Source organism: Erpetoichthys calabaricus, chromosome 13 (genome assembly GCF_900747795.2).
Source record: "Erpetoichthys calabaricus chromosome 13, fErpCal1.3, whole genome shotgun sequence".
Taxonomy (NCBI): Eukaryota; Metazoa; Chordata; class Cladistia; order Polypteriformes; family Polypteridae; genus Erpetoichthys; species Erpetoichthys calabaricus.
This window is the reverse complement of record NC_041406.2, coordinates 66,403,161-66,426,047: the sequence shown is the minus strand read 5'-3', so window position 1 is coordinate 66,426,047 and position 22,887 is coordinate 66,403,161. Positions and strand designations below refer to the sequence as shown.

The window sequence follows — 22,887 nt, the reverse complement described above, 5'->3', positions numbered from 1 at the left end:
GTAAACACAGATTATTAAGAAACAAGGTTTCTGTCTTAATCAGGTTATTCACCTTACCTCGATTATCTGTGTGAATGTGAACACACTGAATGTGGAGACTGAAAATACAAGGAAGAAGAAATCAAGAAGTGGATTAATGGAGATGAATTTGAAGAGTATTAGATGAGAAGGCATGGTAAAAGCTGTCTGTGAAAAATAAAGAAGACTACAACAACAACAACATTTATTTATATAGCACATTTTCATACAAATAATGTAGCTCAAAGTGCTTTACATGATGAAGAAAAGAAAAATAAAAGACAAAATAAGAATTAAAATAAGACAACATTAATTAACATAGAGTAAGAGTAAGGTCCGATGGCCAGGGGGGACAGAAAAAACAAAAAAAAAAACTCCAGATGGCTGGAGAGAAAAAAGTCAAATCTGTAGGGGTTCCAGACCATGAGACCGCCCAGCCCCCTCTGAAACAGAACAGTATAGAAAACAGAAGTAGTATAGCAAAGAGGCTAGAAAGAAGAAAAAAAACAACTTACATTAGACGTAGGCGCTTTCATTTTTTATTTTGAAGGTGGGTCTGCGGCAGGGGGCACTTTCAGGCTCCTACATGATTTCTGCATCTTTTATTTTTGGGAAAAGAGGCAGGCATGCCATTCTATAAAGAAATAAATGCAATTTTTCTTAGTATGGCTCTTCCTCACATGCCCATTATATTACAATTTTAATGAAGAAGTTGTCTTAATGTGACTGCATCTCTTTTCATCAGAAACAATGGATAGACTGAGTTCCTCAAGTGTACTACAACAGTGGCAAAAAAATAAGCATTTTAAAAATATTTTTCCAGGTATACAATATTAATTGAGATTCAAATAGATAAAATATATAGATCAAATATTATTCTACTAAAATGCAAAAAAAATAATATTTTACCTAATTACCACTTAAGTAAGCATCCACCATGACAAATTAATTATGTACAATTCCACCTCGGTATACCCTTTGTAATGTTTTCCTTTACTGGACATGTTTCAAAGTGAATTCGGTCAGATCTTCCAAGGATTTGCAATACTCTGTAAGAATAAATTGAGATAAACCACAATGTGGTGCTTCTGTTACTTGTTTGGCTTACATGACAGACCAGCCCTGCCCAAAATAACTCCAACAAACTTTGATGTCAAAGTGATTTGTCAGCAAACAGATGTTTGGCTCTGCCAGACTACAGTACAGTCAGGGTCATCCATCCATTCATCCATTTCTCCATAATCAGAGAGCCACAGCCTATCTCACAGAATGGACCGAGTAAGCCCTAGAGGTTGAGGTGCACAAGTTCCTGCAGCACATGGCACATGGAGGTAAATGCAATAAAGGAACAAGCCCTTGACCGGATGCCAGTCCGTAACAGGCATAAATAACACTGACTCATAAAGGACTAGTTTAGAGTTCTGATTACCCAAATACACATGACTGGTGGTCTTGACCATACAGGCTAGACTGTACAGCAGAACAAGTGCAAACTCAACACACGCATTGGTCATGCTGGCACTTTAACCCAGCTTCCTGGATTTGTGAATTAGCTGTGCTAGTTACTCCACCATGGTGATGTACCATACTCAGGCCCATATTGTTCAAATAAAGAAAGTTTGAAACAAAAGTTAGTTCTTTTATCAGTGGCCATCATACTGGCATTCCCAGTAGAAACTCATAGGTTCTTTCACAAAGACAACTGAGGGCCCTCCTTTCCTTCTGCCAGTGTTCATATGACCATCAGGAGAAAGACACTGGCCAAAAATTCCACTGCTAACTAATAAAAACGAAAATATACTGTATGACACACATTTGCCAAAATACAGCGATATTTTTAGTTTTCATGTTCCCCATTATGACTAAAAAATGTAGTAGTGTCTTATATAGCAACTGTGCCAGTCAAACAGTCAAGTATGATGGCGGTAGTTTTATGGCGCGAGGATACATTTCTGCAACAGAGCCCTTGACAGAATTAACATCACTAAAGAAAACCATAAGCTCTGCTCTTCTTCACATCATATTACACCACTGCTGAGGTTCAGCAATCAGAGCCCTGAGTTACCCATCTGGGGAGCAGATTGCATAGAAAATACAGTGGAACCTCGGTTCACGAACGTCTCGGTACACGTACAAATCAGTTTACGACCAAAAAGTTTGCCAGACTTTTGCATCTGTTCACGACCACACACTCGGTATACGAACAAGCCAGTTTCCCTTTCGGTTTGTATGTGTTCAGTCTCTCCCTGTGCATTTCCTGTGCAGAGAGCGAGAGAGCGCGACACACACACGAGAGAGAGAGAGAGACACACACACAGGCAGCACGAGAGAGACACACACACACAGGCGCGAGAGAGAGAGAGAGACACACACACACACAGGCGCGTAAGAGAGAGGGTTGGACGCATAAGATATAGAAGGCAGTTAAAGAATGCACTGAGCTTGATTTTGTTTTTACTTCTGTTTGCAGCGATCGGTTCGTAGCGTGCATTGTTGCAATGTTACTTTTCTTGGTGGTTTATTAAATTACGGATTTTTTCAAATGTTCATTTTTTCCCTGTGCTTAAAACTCATTAAAAAAAAAAAAGTGTTTTTTAGCCAGCGGTTGGTAGCGCTGTAGCGCGAACTATTGCAGTGTTAGTTTCCTCTGTTGTTCAAGGTTTCTCAGTGTTATTCAATGTTTTTACATTTAGTTTACTATTACGCTGTGCATTCTATGGTTTAATTAACTATATTTATGCTTAAAAACTTAAAAAAAATATATATTTACGTACAGTTCGTGTGGTCTGGAACAGATTAATTGTATTTACATACAATCCTATGGGGGAAATTACTTCGGTTCACGACCAAATCGGGTTACGACCAGAGTTTTGGAACGAATTATGGTCGTGAATCGAGGTTCCACTGTAAATGACTCATGAAGTTCTTAAAAGCATTAAAGCTTTTTATGGATTTCTTCAATTAATACTGTTAATAATTCTGTCATTGGTGAGAAAGTCCATGTGTTGTCAACACATCTATGGTGCTTCATGACATGGAGTTGTTTTTTAAAATGGAAAGTGCAGTGAAATGCAGTGCTACCCTGCAAACAGAGGCAGTGCGGACAAAGACAAGCTGAGATGGTGCTGCTGGCTGGGGGATGATTGGCTTGTAAAGTGGCACGTGCAATTGAGATCACTGTGGCCGCTCCTCGTTAGTTGCACCACGAGGTAATTGAGTCAACGTCTGCATCACCTAGGATAAACAAAGCAGAGAAACAAAAGGAGGAGGTAAATTTTTGGAGATCAGTTTAGACGTCTGCAGCGAAGTCAGTTGGAGAGGCAGTATGCAGTTTCCTAATTGAGATGACATCATCAAACCTGCAAAGGGATCATGAAGGCAGGGGAGACGATAGAACCAGATTGTGTTCTGCAGGTACCGATTTGGAGGTGGCAGAGTGGGCTTCCTGTGGAAGTTGTAGCAAAGAAGCAAGTAGGTGTGGCCAAGTTCAAGGTGATGGGCATCAGGACTGCTGAGTCGGAGCAGTGGAGACGAGTGAAGTCACCAGGAAATGAGCTGTGGTTGGTGTGGCCATGGGAAACACGGCAATGTCGGAGGGAGTAAGCGGGACAAGCAAGGCATCACCTGTGTATTTTCATCCGGAATGCGATGAATTTAAATTAGATGGTCACCGCTTATGACCGGAGTGCGGGATAAACTTCTTTGGATGCTGGAGTCAAAGGGGACATATTTTTATAGATATTGCCGAAAGGATTTTGAACAAGTTTTAACTTTTTAATACATTCTTTTAAATGCACTGTTTTTGTGTATTTATTAAATATTTATTTACTGCACTTTGGACACTTTTGCTTGAAATAAACATGCACTTTGCACTTTTTCGACAATTTGAATCTTGTTGTTGTCTCTCACTCACCATTGGCCCATCCTGACTATGAACTAGGAACAGGAGGGTCGTTTGGTGTCGGGTATGTATACCATACAGTGACAAGATCTGGGACAGTGATTCCAGATGTTCCTTGTACGTTTTGAATAGCAGATGACACATTCTTGGAAGTGGGATTCAATATTTAAAGTTAGAACACTGGAACAATTTTGCCAAGAACACATAATTCAGCTCAACAAGCTTGCCAGTTCTATTCACCTAATTTCTTTAACATATTATCAAGCTGGTTATTTATTCTGTGTGTCTATGATGCATTGTGTGTAGAAATACTGTCTAACATTTGTGCAAAATTTAAACTTGAGTTAGAAATATATGGTTCAGTGAAGTTTCTACATACAGTGTGCAGTGTTTACTGTGTATACTTGGCATATATTCACTTTTCCACATCAGTAGTACTGCAGTCCAAGTGACAGTCTGAACAATGCAAGGTCCATCTGTGTGCAGGACACATAGTACACTCACACTTCATGAGTCAACGTTCAGTCCTAACCTCATGCCATGAACAGTGGGGGTTAACAAGACTTCATGGTGGAAGGCTAAAACTGACTACTGCTGCTGCTTCTCTTATCAGTGGTCTAATACGTTACTGTGTACATTCTAGTGCAAGTACGACTTCTGTTGGATCTGCCTGGAGGAGTGGAAAAAACACAGTTCATCCACAGGAGGCTACTATCGGTGCACTCGATACGAGGTCATTCAGCAGGTGGAGGAGCAGTCCAAGGAGATGACAGTGGAGGTAAGACAAATGTACCCAATGAACCTTATCTATTTATTTAACTTTTTAGTTACTACATACCCTGAACAGATTATAGACCAAAAAAATGAATACTGGTAAAGCATTCACAGTACTATATTTGGATATCATTTTTTTTTCCTGTCCTTAAATCAAGGGGAGCTGTTTGTGTTGTCAGTAATAGTGGTAGACACTCTCCTGCATACACTTGGACAATGTATAATCTCATCTTATCTGTGAAGTTAACAAACTTATGGATATTTCCATTTTGTTTCAGACAGGATACATATTTCAATTCAATTTGCTAATTTAGTTATTTATTTATTAGTGTTGATGTTTATTTTTATATAGTGTAGTACTTTTCTCATCTGTTGAGTGATGTTCACATTTAGAAATATGTCACAGGTGAAATAAGCAATCAACATTAAACAAAAACAGTTCCACACAGAAAAGCACTAAACAGCATGAGAATGTGCACAGCAGTATACTTAATCTGTATTTTTTTTTAATTTATATATTATTTTTAAAATATGTCTGTCAAAACTGATGCAAATCTGCAAAAACTGCAGATGATACTAAATTAGGCAGACATTGAGGAGGCAGCAAAAGCAATTCAGAAAGACTTCAGAACTGGGTGATCATTTAGAAAATGCCGTATAGCACGTTGACTGCTAAGTACGTGTTAACTTGTGGCAGGTCATCTATCGATGGATGCTACGTACGAGTTATTTCATAAACTGTTTTGAGGGCGGTAGCACCAAATATGAACAGCTGTAAATAAAGGATAGTGGGTGTCTGGAATTAGAGCAAAAATTAGCATGGCGTCACAGAACAGAATATTTCACTTTCAGTTAGGTTTTCCTGTTAGCTATATTTTGGATAATTTTAGTATTCACATACAGTAAATAATTTATATATGCAGAATAGCAACCATCTGAATATCCATCAATGCTTAGCATCTCACCACTACAAAGTTCAAATTGAAACTGCGATATTCAGTCGCAATAAATCATGCAAGATCTATCTTGTAATCAGATTAGATTTTGATTTGAGGAAATGCATTTTAAGTGTGCATTTTGCTCAAGAGCAAAATGCATTTAATAGTGTATTATAATAACACCTTGTTTTTACATTGACATCCTGTGGCAGTGAACATGTTAATGTAGAAAAGTACAAAGTGCTACATGTGAGCAAAAGGAAATCATACAGGAAATAATCTCTGAAAAGGGTTTAGGGGGTTATGGTGAAACATCATTTTCATCATCTAAGCAATGCATGTAAGTAAATGAGAAAATGTTAGGTTATATCGTAAAAATTAATATAGATCGAGGGGAGTTAAGACTATATAACACACTAGTGACTCCACATTTGGAGTATCATGTGCAGTTCTGGTCACCATGGTACAAAAAAGACAAACCAGCACTTGAAGCTGTGCAGAGGAGACCAACCAGGTGCATCCCAGGACTTAAGGACATGTGCTACTCTGACTGACTCAAAGAATTAAACCTGGATAAATGGGGAGGGTTATGTCAGGAAGGGCATCCAATGTAAAATTTTGCCAAATCAATATGCGGACAACAATTTTGGATGATCCTCTGTGGCAACACCAAACGGGAGCAGCCAAAAGAAGAAGAAGAAGAAGTCTTGAGCAGAGAAGACTATGTGGAGACCTAATCCAGGTCTTCAAAACCCTCAAAGGCATTGATAAAGTAGATCCAGCAGAATTCTTTCAACTTAAAGGTAAATCGTGTACTCAAGGACACCAGTGGAAATTAAGAGAAAATGTATTTAAGACTGATGCCAGGAAGCACTTCTTTATGCAGAGAATTATGGGACTCTGGTACAAACTGCCAAGACATGCAGTTGAAGCAGAAACGCTGACAACTTTTAAGATACATCTGGATGAGGTATTGGGACAGCTTAGCAATTAGCTAAATAAACGAGCTTAATGGACTGAATGGTCTCCTCTCGTTTGTCGAATTTCGTTTTTTTTTAAGTTAACAATACACTTCCAATAAAAGACATTAAATAAATATTCACTTTCCTTGGTGTGGCTCTTCTCATGACCTTAATTGTGGTGTTGCAAGTTGGGCTATCTTCTTTGCAACCCTCCCAAGGACCCCTTCCTTCACTCCAGAAGGGTCCTTCTCAAGTGTTCGCTCACCCCATTCTTCAAAGTATAAAAGGAGATCCACTAATGCAGAGAATATTTTATACATCAATGTGGCTATTTGAAAATTAAGTCATGAAGCATTGTTCTACTTGCAAAAAAAAAAAGGTTCATTATGCTTAAAAAGAAAAACACTGTAATGTTGTACATTTTTGTTAACCATTACTATGAAGACGTGTAATGGTATTAAAGTTTTTGGTGATATATTTTTCTTTATTCATAACAGCAATATGAAAAGGCAAAATATGTTTTTACATAGTTAATGGAACATCCTAGTCAAGGAATTAAAGTGCAATATTCTGGACTGTAAGATTTCACACCCCCAGCCTCACCACCCTAATCCCTTCCCACCTTGGTGTATTAATGAATTTAAATAATTAAGATACAGTAAAGATATACAAATCTTAAAGGGTGTTTAGTTTCTGTATCAAAATCATTATTGGTGTTTTCTACTCAATTAAAAGTGTCTTTCAAGCATTAGTCCTAGCGAAGGAGGTTAACTTCAAGTGAACTTGATTATAAAATAGATGTCCAAGCATATGAGGATTAGGCTTTCTGGGGAATTTAACTGAAAAATTCTCCAGAACAGAAACAGAAACATTTTTACAGTGACTTTGCCCAACAAAAATAATAATTTCTGGAAAGGATTGGGAGAAAATGTAGAGGAGTTTGATAAAATATATTTGCAAGCGGTACAGGGAGTGCTTCATTAATAGCCTCCACATCTTGCATCTTGCACTGCTCAAGGCAGACATATTTAATTACACAAGTCAGGGCTAATGGAACTGGTTGTTCCAAAAGGAGGACACAAGGGGGTCAGAGCTGAAATATGTGCATAAAAGTCTGAGTTTGTCCTTCAAGAAGTGTGACTGGGGAGAACTTAATATTGAAAGATTTTCTAGCATTAAGGTGTGGCCTGAGTAGCCACTGAAGCTTTGTAAAATATATGGGGAGTGGTGAGGGTTTGATGAACAAAACTGGACACTCATTGTGGTGCAAGATCATAATCGCAGATTCACAGGTACTTATATTTTTGTCTTTGGATTCATTAAATAATAAGGAGACAAGCTTCCCTGTCCTTAAGGAGAAAATTATTAAAGACACAAAAAGAGGACGAACAGGGAGTGAAGAATTAAATGGATCCCCAAGGTGACACTAATGCAGTTTGTTTACAGTATATATCATCTTACACATGGTCCATTTTTGTAGGACCTTAACTTCTGTAAAATACTGGGAATATTGGCAGGTAGTTCAGGTGAAAAGCCATCCATCCATTCATCAATTTTGTAAACCCAAGTATCTAGATCAGATTCATGGGGAAGGGGATAAAATAATCTCATCTTCTCTTCCCAGACTGCTTTTCATGATGAGGGCCGCAGCGACAAAAAATAATAGTAATAATGCTCAGAGCCTGAGTCACTAGCCCCAAAGAGGATCTTGTCAAATAAGAATGGGATAGAAACGGAATATTCCTCCAACACTATATGACTGAACACTGTGTTTAGCTTCTGTGAATCTCTTTGTTGCAGGCGGAGAAGAAGCACAAGACCTTTCAGGAGCTGGACCGATTTATGCACTACTACACTAGATATAAAAACCACGAGCACAGCTACCAGGTGAGAGGTGTTGGCTGAAATCTTTGAATGCCCATCCTTTTTAAAAACAAGCCAACCTTCTTATACCAGTTTGCTTCTTTATCTTCATGTAGCTGGAACAGCGACTGCTAAAAACAGCCAAAGAAAAGATGGAACAGTTAAGCAGAGCTCTCAGCAGAGGTAAGAAGCGTTATTTAGCACATTATGCTTTACTAAAGCAGTCAAAACCTTTGCCAGAAGTACACAGTGTAATGTACAGTGATTTCATCTTAAGCAGGGTTAATTACTGAGCAGAACACATTTATTTTCTACCATAAATAGAATAAAAGAAGAGAAAGCTGTAACAATTTCCATGTGCCGTATTCATTAGACACAATCGAGTCACCAGGCTGACATTTATAAGGCTTGTAAGTTGATTGTGTTTTTTTCTGTTATGGCTTGTAGCAGAAGGGGGCCCGCCTGACACCACCTTCATTGAAGACGCTGTACACGAGCTCTTGAAAACTCGCCGTATCCTTAAGTGTTCTTATCCATATGGTTTTTTTTTGGAACCCAAAAGCACAAAGAAGGAGATTTTTGAACTGATGCAGGTGAGCCACACACTAGAATGCTGGTATATTGCTAAGACTGCATTTATTTGTGGGCTTGGGAGAAACTGGGAGTGCTGCAGTCATGTTCTGTTGCAACAAAGCATGTTGTCTTTTGATAAAGAATTTCTTTTTTTCTAAACTGCATGTAAACACATACTCTACTGCTAAATCTGGTAATTACCTGAGTGCAACTATGTGACCACGTTCATACAATTGAAGACCCTGTCACATTACATGACTTCTCCAGCGATTTTCAGTCTTAGACTTAATTTTCATAACCTAGCAAGTTGGAAGGTGCAGTGCAATCCTGTGACCTACCAGTCACGATATCTGACATACCCAGCAATTCACTCCAATGACGGTGCAACTCACCCCGACAAAATCATACAGGTTAAGTCATTGGGACAGGCTCTGTGTATGCGAGAAGTGAAAACCAGTGAGAGCTCAGCAGGAAATACAAGGCACATAATGCAGCTATGAGGAATAAGGAGCATCACAAACAGAATAGAGGCTTATCTGTGTTTTACATACCATGAAAGAATGAGAAAAAAGGTAATAAAAATGGTGAGATTACAATTTAACTCTGTGTATTTGGAAAGTGTTTGTAAAGCCCCAGCTTTGTCAGGTAGCACTTTACTGGCTATCAGAAAAAGAGACAAGCCCATGATACTTTGGAAATGTGAAACTGCACTGAAAACTCTGCACAGGGTCATGTAATTTGTCAAGTCCTGTGATACCTGGTCATATAATCTGGAATGCTCAGGTAACAACATCAGCAACTCCGTCGTCAAGTTTGATATCTCCTCGGACTGAAGTCAAGTAATGTCACCAGGTTTAAGGAAATATAAGCCCAGTTTAGGTTTTCCATATTGGGTGTTGCACTGTCGTCCACAATTACTGAGCTCATTTCAGGAGAGTGACGATATGCTCTTCGGTAATAGGTGGTGTCCATTGTGAAAATCAGTTTAACTCTTTGAGGGCTGAATATTTTTTCCAAAAAACTCAGTTTTCTGAAAAGCACACATAGCAATGGTTTCACACATAAGTCAACATAAAACATCTGTTGCTATGTGCTGTGGCTGCTGTTGGCGTATGTTTGGCATCTCTGGCCGCAGTGGCTGCGTGGGGGCACGTCGATGGTCAGCAGGAATGCACGGTGGGCCAGCTGTCTGGCTGTCTTCACACAGCAGGTGGGTGGTGGTGGCGGTCGCTGTGTGACGCAATCTGGTTTGTACCTCTTGACATCATAAGTGTGGTGGTCCTACCAGGCAAACGCTTCTGCAGGTGCATCAGCTACACAGAAGTGTTCAGCACCACAATCAGCTGAGGACCAATCAGCTGATGCTGGTACCTCACTTTCGCTTTTGATATCCATCTCCAGATCACTTGCATCATATTCGGAGTCCGACAAGTCAGAGTCCTATTCAAGAAAATTACGTAAAACGTCCATGGAGTATTTTGCTTTGCACATTCGCTTTGGTCTGTCGCCAGATGTCAGTACCATTTTAGAGGTTGTTTGCTCTTCGCTACTCATGCATGCTTAGGGAATCGAGGTTAAATCAACAAACCTATGTAACTTTCCTTCTAGCAAAGAGAGTCAAACTAAAATGTAAGGGTGAGTTTTGTTGCAGTTTACAGCTGATTACTGTCCTCTACTCCTGAATTTTGACAAAAGTCGACATCAGCCCTGAAAGAGTTAAACAGAAGAGGAAATGAGTTATTTACCACACAATTTCTGTGTCTACTACTGATATTCACAAGAATGTAACTTTAAAGTAATCCTTTAAGTCAAAATGTATGGGAGAAAAAATCCATAAATCCACTTTCCTTTCCATGTAGACCCAAGTGGCCAGAGCTAATCTGCACGTCAAAAGATGGAGTCGGACATGGGTTCAGCACAAGATACAACTAATGCAGTATATACAAAAGGAATTAAAAGGCACCAATCACACTTGTTTTCTTTAGTTTAAACTAAGCTGTCGTCTGGTGCCCAACGAATGTAGTGTCAGAATGTAAACTTGCTAGTGTCTTAGAGCAAACTTCAAACACTTTGTGATATCAATACATACCAGGAACATCCCAGCATTCTGGGAGTGTTCCAACTATCTGCTTTATTATAAGCTGATATTAAAAGCAAGAGGCACTTTTTTTTATTTAGTTCATCCAACAGTTGTTAAATTTTTGTTCATTAATTAGCTTTGTAACAATGAGTCAGTGGTAAAATGAGTCAAAGTAATAGTGATAACAATGCAATTACATTTATTAGCAGACTGCATCAAATATGTGTTTTTTTTAATAGCACTACATTGGAGATAAAAATGGAGCACAAATAGGCTTGTGGTGGATTTCATACGTAGAAGATTGCAATTCATGTGATGTAAAAATGGCATCAGTTGGTGTGTGTTAGTGGTGGAGGGTCTGTGGCTAACTATTGTTCAGTTTCCTCAAACATAACATTTTAAAAAATTATACCCAAAAGAGCAGTACCCAATAATTAGCAATTTAAAAATATCTTTAATACAAAATGACCAATACAATATCAGTATCAATAATACCCTATGAAACAAGAAAAGGAACTGACATAAGTTCTCCATCTAGCTATTAATATTGGTTAAAACCCAATAATTCTTTGAAATTATATACAGTAAATAAGTAAGAACATGGAAAGGAACCGATTTATTGTATAATGTAGAGCAGGAGGTTCAGGGACTTGACGTGATTGTTTGTGTATATCTGGGACTGAATGATCAGGGGCTTAAGCCCCCCCACCTCCCAACTTCGCTGTCCATTTTGAAACCTATACTGCGTTTACATTATTTAGGAGAGCTGCACCTGTCCAGTGTTATACATTAGTTCAAACACCATTTGGTTATCAGTCAGTCAGTCAGTCATCGTCCAACCCGCTATATCCTAATACAGGGTCACGGGGGTCTGCTGGACAGGGCGCAAGGCAGGAACAAATCCCTGGGCAGGGCACCAGCCCATTACAGGGCACACACGCACCAAGTGCACACTAGGGACAATTTAGGATTTCCAGTGCACCTAACCTGCATGTCTTTGGGCTGTGGGAGGAAACCGGAGCACCCTGAGGAAACCCACGCAGACACGGGGAGAACATGCAAACTCCATGCAGGGAGGACCCGGGAAGTGAACCTCCTAACTGTGAAGCAGCAGTGCATCACTGATTTCCCTTTCTTTTCATTTCCAGAGAAGTAAACTTTTTTGTACTCTTATTAGTTAACTTACCTAAAGCAGCAGCAGATGGGTGCTGCAGTGTGAGCTGTTTGCACGGGCGCACTCTGCCCCGCGTTTCACTCACTTGCACTGGGCATCCAAGTGTCTGTCAGATGAGTAAAAGAGAAAACTACACAAAATATACAACTTATATAACCACTTTTGAGGTAAAACTGAAACCGTAAACTAATTCCTAATTGAAGTTGCCCAGAAAGTTTCTCTGTTTTAATACATACGAGTTTGCAAATTTGGCAATGCTTTGCAATTGGAGATTTTGAAAATTTAAACTGTTTAGTGCAATCTAATCTGCTTGAGAAATCTGAACAAAAACTGAACTGTCTCGACAAATTTCTTTGCAAAATAAGTATGCCACATCTCAATAAAATTGGTTCATGGGGGGGGGGGGGCTGAGTTTTTTCATTCATTCATTCAGACAGACAGACAGACATGGTTTTTCACAATATGGGCTTTCTGCAAAATATGCAAAAGCACCTAAAAATGACTCCTGATTAATGCATGAATTGTTTTATCGTGTTAACAGATCACCTGTGACATACATCTAACACGAAAGGTGCCACCAAACCATTGAGGTACTTTTTAATGGGGGATAGGAACAAACATCAGAACCAGTGATATAACAGTTTCCTGTAGTCTCTTACCTGCCTTACTGTCTGTGTTGTACCCTGCATATTCAATCCTAGAGACTGCTAATGGCAGTCTGCTCACTGACTGCGATTATCATTTCCTTTAACTCCTTTTCTGTAACCCAGTTTACCATCAACTGATGACTTCACAAAGGTATCCTTTTGAGCCCTTACGTTGTTGCAGCTAGATATGGAATAATAAATCTTAATTTCTCAGCTAGCTAGTAATCCGTTCAGACAGAGACACTGAGATTAAACTTTTACTTAAAAGTCCTATTCATTTGCATAATAACCAATAGCAGAAAATAAAAGCAATACAAAGAATTATACGACTTGACTGGGTTCATGTACTTCAGTCCCAGATAACATTTCCTAGATGGTCCAGTTCCCTAGTTATAGATTATGTATCCTCAATTGAAAAAAACAAAAACAAAAAAATAATTTTTTGCTAGAGAGCGAGCTTCTTTTTCAAGCATCAATCAAATAATCAGTAATAGATAGCAAGTTCCATTTAAGTGTCCATATTTGCAACTGAACTGAATGATCCATTTGTGCAAACAGGACCAATTGCAGTGACCTGTGAGAACTCTTTTTGAAAGATGCCTAGTAAAAGGCGGCCATTCTCCTTCCCGCTTCCTTTCCCAACTCAGTTTGTTTTCCGCTACTAAAGCAAGACAGTTTTTTTCAATGAGCCCAAGGTCAATTCCAAAAAAAGCTGCACTTTCTGGCTAACCCAAATATTCTGAATCCTTCTTTGCCTTTTAGCTTTCCCAGAATACATGCAGTTCTGTTGAGAATGACACGACTTTCAAGCTCAGGCCATTTACTGGAAATCTGTCAGTTGAAAAAGTTAATGCATCTCTCCCATACATTTGTGGATTGGGTAAAGTTTTGGGGAGATTTCAACAAAACTAAAAGAAAGCAAACCTTTTAAACAATAACCACTATTTGTTATAATTAAAAAAGAAGGATCACATCGAATGAATAGAACATGCAAAAACGTATATTTTAGGTGGTTAGGATATTTAAAAAGTTATCCAAAAGACAAAGTACGCACATACTGTAATAATGTATTAAACTGTTCTGAGCAAGGTGGTGATAGCAGAAGCATGCATCTCTTTTAAGAAATACCCTTTGAAAAATGAGCAAACCCACTGGGACTGCATATAGACGTGCACCCTTTAATGTGCTGTCATGTTACAAATGCAGAAAAATGTTATACTTTGCAAGGCAGCAAAGACTAGCTATATATAATTTTTTTTTTGCTTTGCTTTAATATCCTTAAATTTAACAAGACGTTTTCAAGGATAAAAAAGTGGTATTCCTTTTGTCTGTGACTCCTATAATGGAATATGTAGCTACAGAAAATAGATCTGTCTTCTTTATGCGTGACAGTTGTAGAACTGCTACTTCTCTGGGCTGTCATTCAGTGGACTGCCAACTGCTGTCTGCAAGAGTCACATCAGGCTTGTGAACATGTGCACTCGCTTAGCTCCTTTGGTGTTATGAGACGAGGATGATAAAGCGCCTGATGTCTTCTTTTTATTTTCTGCTTATGAATTCTTAGTACCTGTTTATTCTTGAAGAAATCATATTAATTGCTGCCATGTTTTCTTATAAATATTCAGTATCAAGTAATCAATCACTGTGTGTCAGTTGCAGTGTACCTGAAATAGTACCGTGCTAGCTATGGATCAAAGCCAAATTATGTATTACTGGTACTAAGAGGAGACAGTCTTCAAGTCTAAGTGCTGTTGCAGTGATCAGTGGAACAAGACCAACACCATGTTTAACTGATACGCAGCTAGTCTTGTTTTGGCCTTGTCTTTCTCCATGGTTTGTTTAGCTAGCCTTCTAATTGTCCAGTAATGGCTGCACACCAGCAATTAACATCTCGCCTTCTCTCAATTAACGACTTGCGGCTACATATTCCTCTCAATTTAAAAGGACAGAGCACAGGAAAAAAGTACATCATCATGTAAACTTAATAAAAATAATTGCAATCATTAAGCTACGGTAGATCAAAATGAGTGTCGTTGACATCATTATAAATGTTATTCACTTCGAGCACTTGAAAAAGCCATGAAATCTATGGAGAATATCTTAAAAGTATTATCAAGATGAAAGATAAAAATGAATAGAATCATATCAGAAGCGCAACTCATGGGTGAATCTACCATCAGGGTGGCCTGGGTGCATGTCCTGGCATTTGCAAGAAAAATGTAATACAGGTGTGGTGCCCAAATCATACCCAACCTTCACATGCACATAAGTCACCCAAGCAAAAAGATATTCTGTTATCTTTATTAGGGTAAATATGTAAGTGCTATTGATTAACTCTGCCATATTATTAGGAGAGCCTATAGCAATCATAAGATCACATTTATTTATATTTTGCATGTTACTGCATTAAACACTAAGCAATATTATTCAAGTTTAGCTGCAACAGAATTTTAAGATGCTGATATCACCCACACCGAAATAATCCCCGCTTTAACTCCAGACTGGAAGGTCAGAGTCATTTCAGATTTCATCTGCTGCCAACGCCTGACCTGCAAATTATGCCCTAGAAATTTCACTTCTACCTAAAAATAGCTGTGTTGCAGCTACAGAAATGAAGTTTTACATGTCTCACTCTCTCTCAGTAGCATCAGCAGTTTTCTGTTTCAGTGGTACCTTGTGCTCTCTCACACAACACACATATGAAGTTTCTTGTACATTATATTGCCATCCCTCGATCTAATGTGTGACCACTGGCTTAAATCTCCAAGGAAGACCACCCTCCCATTTGTTTTATTACTATATGTGATGTTCATTGATTGTAAATATATGCATGTGATAGCTGGGGCCTGCAGGGTCTTAATCTGGTAATGCTATAACTCATTTTCTCAATAACATATATAATACAGAAGAGTTGACATTTGTCATTCATTATGTGCCCAGCTTTTTCTAATAACCAAATTAATCCAAAAGTCATATAAAAACAATTTTCATAAAGAATATCTCATCAAAACACAAATTCCACAGTTAAGCACAGGTGCTATTTCATACATAGTGTGAGAGATTTCATATCAAATCTGGACAATACCTCCATGACAGTCTGAAGGAATACAGTATATTAAGGAACCTGGCAACATCTTTTAATGCACACTTTCCAAACTAGTGGCCGAGAAAATTCTAAATTAGGGACACTGACTTGGCATCTTTTGACTTCTTCTTCTTTCGGCTGTTCCCGTTAAGGGTTGCCACAGTGGTTCATCTTCCATATCTTTCTGTCCTCTGTATCTTGCTCTGTCACACCCATCACCTGCATGTCCTCTCTCACCACATACATAAACCTTCTCTTAGGCCTTACTCTTTTTCTTATACTTATCCTCTTATACTTAACATCTTTTGACTGAAGATTATTATTTAAATGTATGTTGATCCATATTTTTCTATTTCTTTAATTCCACAATAGAAATATTTCCAAGCACTGCTTTTCATTTACTTTGTCATTGAGTTAAATGAACTGCTCAAAAAAATTAAAGGAACACTTTGAAAACACATCAGATCTCAATGGGGGAAAAAAAGATCCTGCTGGATATCTCTACTGATATGGACTGGGTAATGTGTAGGAATGAAAGGATGCCACATCGTTTGATGGAAATGAAAATTATCGACCTACAGAGGGCTGAATTCAAAGACACCCCGAAAATCAAAGTGAAAAAATAATGCGGCAGGCTAGTCTATTTTGCCAAAATTTCATTGCAGCAACTCCAAATCGTACTCAGTAGTTTGTATGCTTGTATGAATGTCTGACAACGTCGGGGCATGCTCCTAATGAGACGACGGATGGTGTTCTGGGAGATCGCCTCCCAGATCTGGACCAGGGCATCACTGAGATCCTGGACAGTGTGAGGTGCAAACTGGTGGTGTCAGATGGACCGAAACATAATGTCCCAGATGTATTCTATTGGATTTAGGTCAGGCGAGCGTGGGGGCCAGTCAATGATATCAATTCCTTCATCCTCCAGGAACTGTCTACATACTCTCACCAAATGAGGCCGGGCATTGTCGTGCAGCAGGAGGAACCCAGGATCCATTACACCAGCATAGGGTCTGACAATGGGTCCAAGGATTTCATCCCGATACCTAATGGCAGTCAAGGTGTGGTTGTCTAGCTTGTAGAGGTCTGTGCGTCCCTCCATGGATATGCCTCCCCAGACCATCACTGACCCACCACCAAACCCGTCATGCTAAACGATGTTACAGGCAGCATAACGTTCTCCATGGCTTCTCCAGACCCATTCATGTCTGTCACATGTGCTCAGGGTGATTCTGCTCTCATCTGTGTAAAGCACAGGGTGCCAGTGGTGGACCTGCCAATTCTGGTATTCTGTGGCAAATGCCAATCGAGCGCTACAGGGCCCACTAGAGGACATCGGGCCCTCAGGCCACCCTCATGAAGTCTGTTTTTGATTGTTTGGTCAGAGACATTCACACCAGTGGCCTGCTGCAGGTCATTTTGTAGGGCTCTGGCAGTGCTCATTTTGTTCCTCCTTGCCCAAAGCAGATACCGGTCCTGCTGATGGGTTAAGGACCTTCTACGGCTCTGTCCAGCTCTCCTAAAGTAACTGCCTGTCTCCTGGAATCTCCTCCATGCCCTTGAGACTATGCTGGTAGACACAGCAAACCTTCTGGCAATGGCACGTATTGGTGTGCCATCCTGGAGAAGTTGGACTACCTGTGCAACCTCGGTAGGGTCCAGGTATCGCCTCATGCTACCAGTAGTGACACTGACCTTAGCCAAATGCAAAATGAGTGAAAAAACAGTCAGAAAAGATGAGGAGAGAAAAATGTCAGGGGCCTCCACCTGTTAAACCATTCCTGTTTTGGGGGTTGTCTCATTGTTGCCCCTCTAGTGTACCTGTTGTTAGCTGAAACTGATTAACAACCACCTCTGCTACTTAACTGACCAGATCAATAGACCAGAAGTTTCATTGACTTGATGCTATACTCGGATTAAAAAGTGTTCCTTTAATTTTTTGAGTAGTATATATTTGATTCAGTATCACACTATACTTCAGTCCAAATATAAATATATGGTTTTTTCATATTTTTTAATGGCATATTTGCATTTTTTGTGTCCATAACAGTCTGTCTGATGCATGCAGAATTAATTTTGTAACATAGCCCTCCACCTCCTTGTGAGGTGTCGTAAGTTAATATGCAACTTTGTTCCTCCTCTCAAACTCCAAGAAACACACTGCAAGTCCTCAGCTCTGTGGCACACTGCACTGGCGCTAAGCTCCAAAGTTAGTCTTGTGACTGTAAATCCGTACTAAGACCAGATGAACACAGGGATCATCCTCAGCTCAGACCACACTGCTTCTGACCCTACTTGTTTTATGCAGTGCATTTTATGCTGATTAGTGTGCTTAAAGCAACAATTGATTACATTTAAGATTTTATACATTTGTGAAGTTACATTTCAATTAACATTAAGTAAATCTTATCAATGTACATTATTTTGTTTAATGTGTAGTTCAGTGAAGTTAATATTTTACTAATCTAAGAATAAATACATTTTGACGTACAGTCATATTAAATTCTACTTACTCTAGGTCCTTATCAAGGGGCTTTAAATAATATTGTACTCTTTTATTTGCAGACTGACCTTGAAATGGTGACTGAAGATCTTGCTCAAAAAGTTAACCGGCCTTATCTTCGCACCCCTCGCCATAAAATTATCCGAGCAGCATGCCTTGTTCAACAAAAAAGACAGGAATTTCTGGCTTCAGTGGCCCGTGGTGTTGCTCCCAATGACTCTCCTGAGGCTCCCAGACATAGGTCAGTAGCAGACCCCTTAAGACAGATGTAACATTTCATTGTGTGCAATCACAAAAGTACTTCTGCAATTTTTTATTATTCCACTGAAGATCTGGAAAAAGGTGAGTGAGTCTGAATTACACATTATCGACCATCAGTAAGACCTTCTACATCAGGGGTGCCCACACTTTTTCGGCTTGTGAGCTACTTTTAAAATGAACAAAAATGCTATATATATATATATATATATATATATATACTGAATAACCTTTATGGCACAATAACAATTCAATACATTTATGGTCACTACAGTATTTGTATTTAATAATCTTCATGTGGGAAAAGGCTGACTCGCATAAATAAGTAGAGCCGAATAATGCAGTCAAGGAGGTAGCACATTTCCTCATGTTTGGGTACTTTTCCTCTGTGAGTAAGTTCCAAAACTGTCCAAGAGCCCCAGACTTCAGATAAATGTCATCCTGTAGTGTCAAAATCTCATCCTCCACTGTAGAGGAGTTTTAGGTGAAACAGTGTTGCAATTTTTGATGCGGGTGAATCACCCTCAACATCTTCCCTAAATGGATAGCACTTAAATGTAGCGATTGGCTCAAGTAAAGCTGAGTCTTGAAACCGTCTGTCAAAGTCTGACAGGCAATTTTCAATCTTCGCTGTGTAGCGTATGCTGTCAAGTTGCACACACGCCTTCCATTGCGTCTCCAGCTCTGACGCGAGGTTTTGGATGTTCCCCAAACAAGACGCTGCAGCTTTGAGGACAGATGTTGCATTTTTCGTTTGAAAGCATTAACTGAGCTAATCATATTGACCATGGAGTTCTCTTTTCCTTGCAGCTGTAAATTAACACTAGAATTACCAGAGCCTACAAAAAAACTCGTAGATCCGGCCCACCTTAAATTGCTTCTTAAATCCATTCGCACCTCTCCACCAGTGTCTTTTGTCATCTAAATGTGCTGATATACACAAGCTGCAAGCAGCCGGCTATTCCATCCCCCCACCGACTTAGAACATGCACGAACTTCTCCCAGCTCATGCCTTGATTGATTATCTGGGAATGAAGTGGAGTTTTAGAGTGGAAAAAATAGATCATTATTTGGAACACATGCATTTCATGTGTGTTCTGTTTCTACAGTAATCTGTGTAAACACATTGTTAAAACAGTAACTTTTTTATATTTTAGTAATAAATGTTACAAAATGTAGGTATAAACTATAAAATGTGTGAAGCCTGAAGCCCAAAGATCAAATAAACACTTTCACAAAAGGTTCAAGAATGAAATGACAGCTTCCGTGGTGTACTGGTAAGATTTGCTGACTCGGAGCGTAACAGGCTTGCCGTGCCTCAGAGAGCCGAGTTTGATTCCCCACTGGGGAGAAAATGTTTTTTTTTTTCTTTTTAACTTTCGCCGCTCTGCCTGCCTGCTTAAACTCCCTGTCTATCTATATAGTAATAACAGTAATTTTATTATTATATAGCAACTTCCCTGTCTGCCTATCATATAGTGCCTTTCCTTCCTGTCTATCTATATATCTATCCCCTTAGTTGTTTTTTTATATATCTATTATACAGTGCCTATGGGGTGCCAAACAGGCAATTACAATGATTTTCGGAATATATAAAGTCATTCCTGAATATATAAAGTCAGCGTCGGAATATATAACCTCATTCCTGAATATATAAATTTAAAGTCAGATTATATTGATATTGATTGAAATGACTCAGGCACATTTTTAGTAAACTCAATGAGTTCCTAATACAACGTAATGAACTAAGTTAACAAAAACATCTTCAGAAAAATATTTTAAAACAACCCACTGTTCAGTTAATTTATTCAAAATGATGTATGTGCCCTGCATTTTGAACACTATATTTATTTATTCTTTTTGTATGGGTGCATTTTTGGACAAACCTCACAAGCCCAATCGACTCTGAGTGGCTTCTGTCGAAGTTTACCTTTCACTAGTACGAGTGAAATGACAAGCACGGAAATTTTATATATTCAGGAATGAATTTATATATTCCAACGCTGACTTTATATATTCAAAAATGAGTTTATATATTCCGACGCTGACTTTATATAATCAGGCTTTGACATTATATATAATCGGGAATGAGGTTATATATTCCGACGCTGACTTTATGTATTCAGGAATGACTTTATATATTCCGAAAATCATTGTAATTGCCCGTTTGGCACCCCATAGGCACTGTATAATAGATATATAAAAAAACAGCTAAGGGGATAGATAGATAGGAAGGAAAGGCACTATATGATAGGCAGACAGGGAAGCTGCTATATAATAATAAAATTACTGTTATTACTATATAGATAGACAGGGAGTTCAGGCAGGCAGGCAGAGCGGCGAAAGTTAAAAAGAAAAAAAAAAAAATTTTCTCCCCAGCAGGGATTCAAACTCGGGTCTCTGAGGCACGGCAAGCCTGTTACGCTCTGAGTCAACAAATCTTACCGGTACGCCATGGAAGCTATCATTTCATTCTTGAACCTTTTGTGAAAGTGTTTATTTGATCTTTGGGCTTCAGGCTTCACACATTTTATAGTTTATGCTACATTTTGTAACATTTATTACTAAAATATGAAAAAGTTAATGTTTTAACAATGTGTTTACACAGAATACTGTAGAAACGGAACACACATGAAATTCGTGTGTTCCAAATAATGATCTATTATTTCCACTTTAAAACTCTACTTCACTCCCAGATAATCAATCAAGGCATGAGCTGGGAGAAGTTCGTGCACGTTCTAAGTCGGTGGGGGGATGGAATAGCCAGCTGCTTTCAGCTTGTGTATATCAGCACATTTAGATGACAAAAGACGCTGGCGGAGAGGTGCGAATGGATTTAAGAAGCAATTTAAGGTGGGCCAGATCTACGAGTTTTTTCGTAGGCTCTGGTAATTCTAGTGTTAAGCTCATTTAACATGTTGGTCAGATCGAAAAAAAATGCCAAGTCTAGCGGCCATTGATCGTTATTAAGTTGCTTGTATTCTGCATGTTTAATGACAAGGAGAAACTCCTTTTTCTCCGGCCAGGGGTCTTGAAATCTCAGCAGGAATTTCTCCCTAGCCATCTGTCTCAACGAAGGCCTCTTTTTATCATCCCTCCATATTGGAAGGACTTCTTATGCTTAATGATTGAGTGACTCACCTGGAACCATGCTTCGGTGTGTCTGCCTTTGCTTTTGAATTCAGCCAAGTGAAAAATGACGGCTGTCCGATTAACTGCAATTTTAGTTCCCTCTCCTTTCTCTTTCTCAGATCGCTTTTCGGAAGGAAGTCAGTTTCGTGGTTTTTATGAACAGTTTGAAAGTGCCTTTCCACATTTTCCTTCTTTGGAATAACAATGATAGATTGACAGATTAGACAAAGCACTTCGATTGTGACATTGTGAGAGAAAAAAGTTCTCTTCCAATTCTACATCCAGCCCATACCCCAAAAAAAATTTTTTTTTTAAATCCCTTCTTTAGTCGATATAAATTGGAAGGTTAACTAGATCACTTAGATAGCCTGAGTTTTGCAGTAGCTCGCGCGTTTGATCGTGCGTGCGGGATGACCAGTGTGTTAGAAGAAAAGAGATCTCAGACTGGCCGCCCTGTATGTCAATCAAGTGGCAAATGCCATAGGGAGGATATATGATAGACTAACGTTTAAAGAAAATTTTTTTTGAATGCAACGCAATCTACCTGCACTACCTTTGCGATCTACCGGTCGATCACGATCGATGCATTGGGCACCCCTGTTCTACATAAATATCGAGTTATAATTCCCTTTTACACATTCATGTGCATTTTAGGTGGCAAGCACTGATTACTGAAGCATTACTTTAACATTTGTTTCTGTTCTAATCTAAACATCCTGCAGAATAAATCAATACCTGGAGGAAATGGCCAAATGAAAAACTCCATTTTTTGGCTATAACTCGTCAGTTTTAACAGTGCTGACCCAAATTTTAACAATTCTATAAACATGCAGGGAATGTGAGCACCACTGTAGCGTAATGGCTGCTGCTACTTGACTGGGTCTGCACATTCTTCTCATGGATTCCTGGTGTTTCTTCCTACATGCCCACAAGATGTGAAAGTTATGTTAATTGGAGACTCCAAAGTGGCCCCATCGCG

At 39.0% G+C, this 22,887-nt stretch overlaps 1 protein-coding gene across 7 annotated transcripts in view; it reads left to right on the top strand.

Annotated features, from left to right (window-relative positions):
• The window catches only part of ankib1a (ankyrin repeat and IBR domain containing 1a), a 393,960-nt gene that overhangs the window by 338,595 nt on the left and 32,478 nt on the right, over positions 1-22,887 (top strand). For 5 of the 7 annotated variants that reach the window (XM_051936161.1, XM_051936158.1, XM_051936160.1 and 2 more), the window contains 5 exons: positions 4,563-4,697; positions 8,394-8,480; positions 8,573-8,639; positions 8,904-9,049; positions 18,581-18,759. In XM_051936161.1, coding sequence (XP_051792121.1) covers positions 4,563-4,697; positions 8,394-8,480; positions 8,573-8,639; positions 8,904-9,049; positions 18,581-18,759 — 614 coding nt within the window. The remainder of the gene's footprint in view (positions 1-4,562; positions 4,698-8,393; positions 8,481-8,572; positions 8,640-8,903; positions 9,050-18,580; positions 18,760-22,887) is intronic. The other 2 variants (XM_051936157.1, XM_051936159.1) reach the window with 1 other exon arrangement.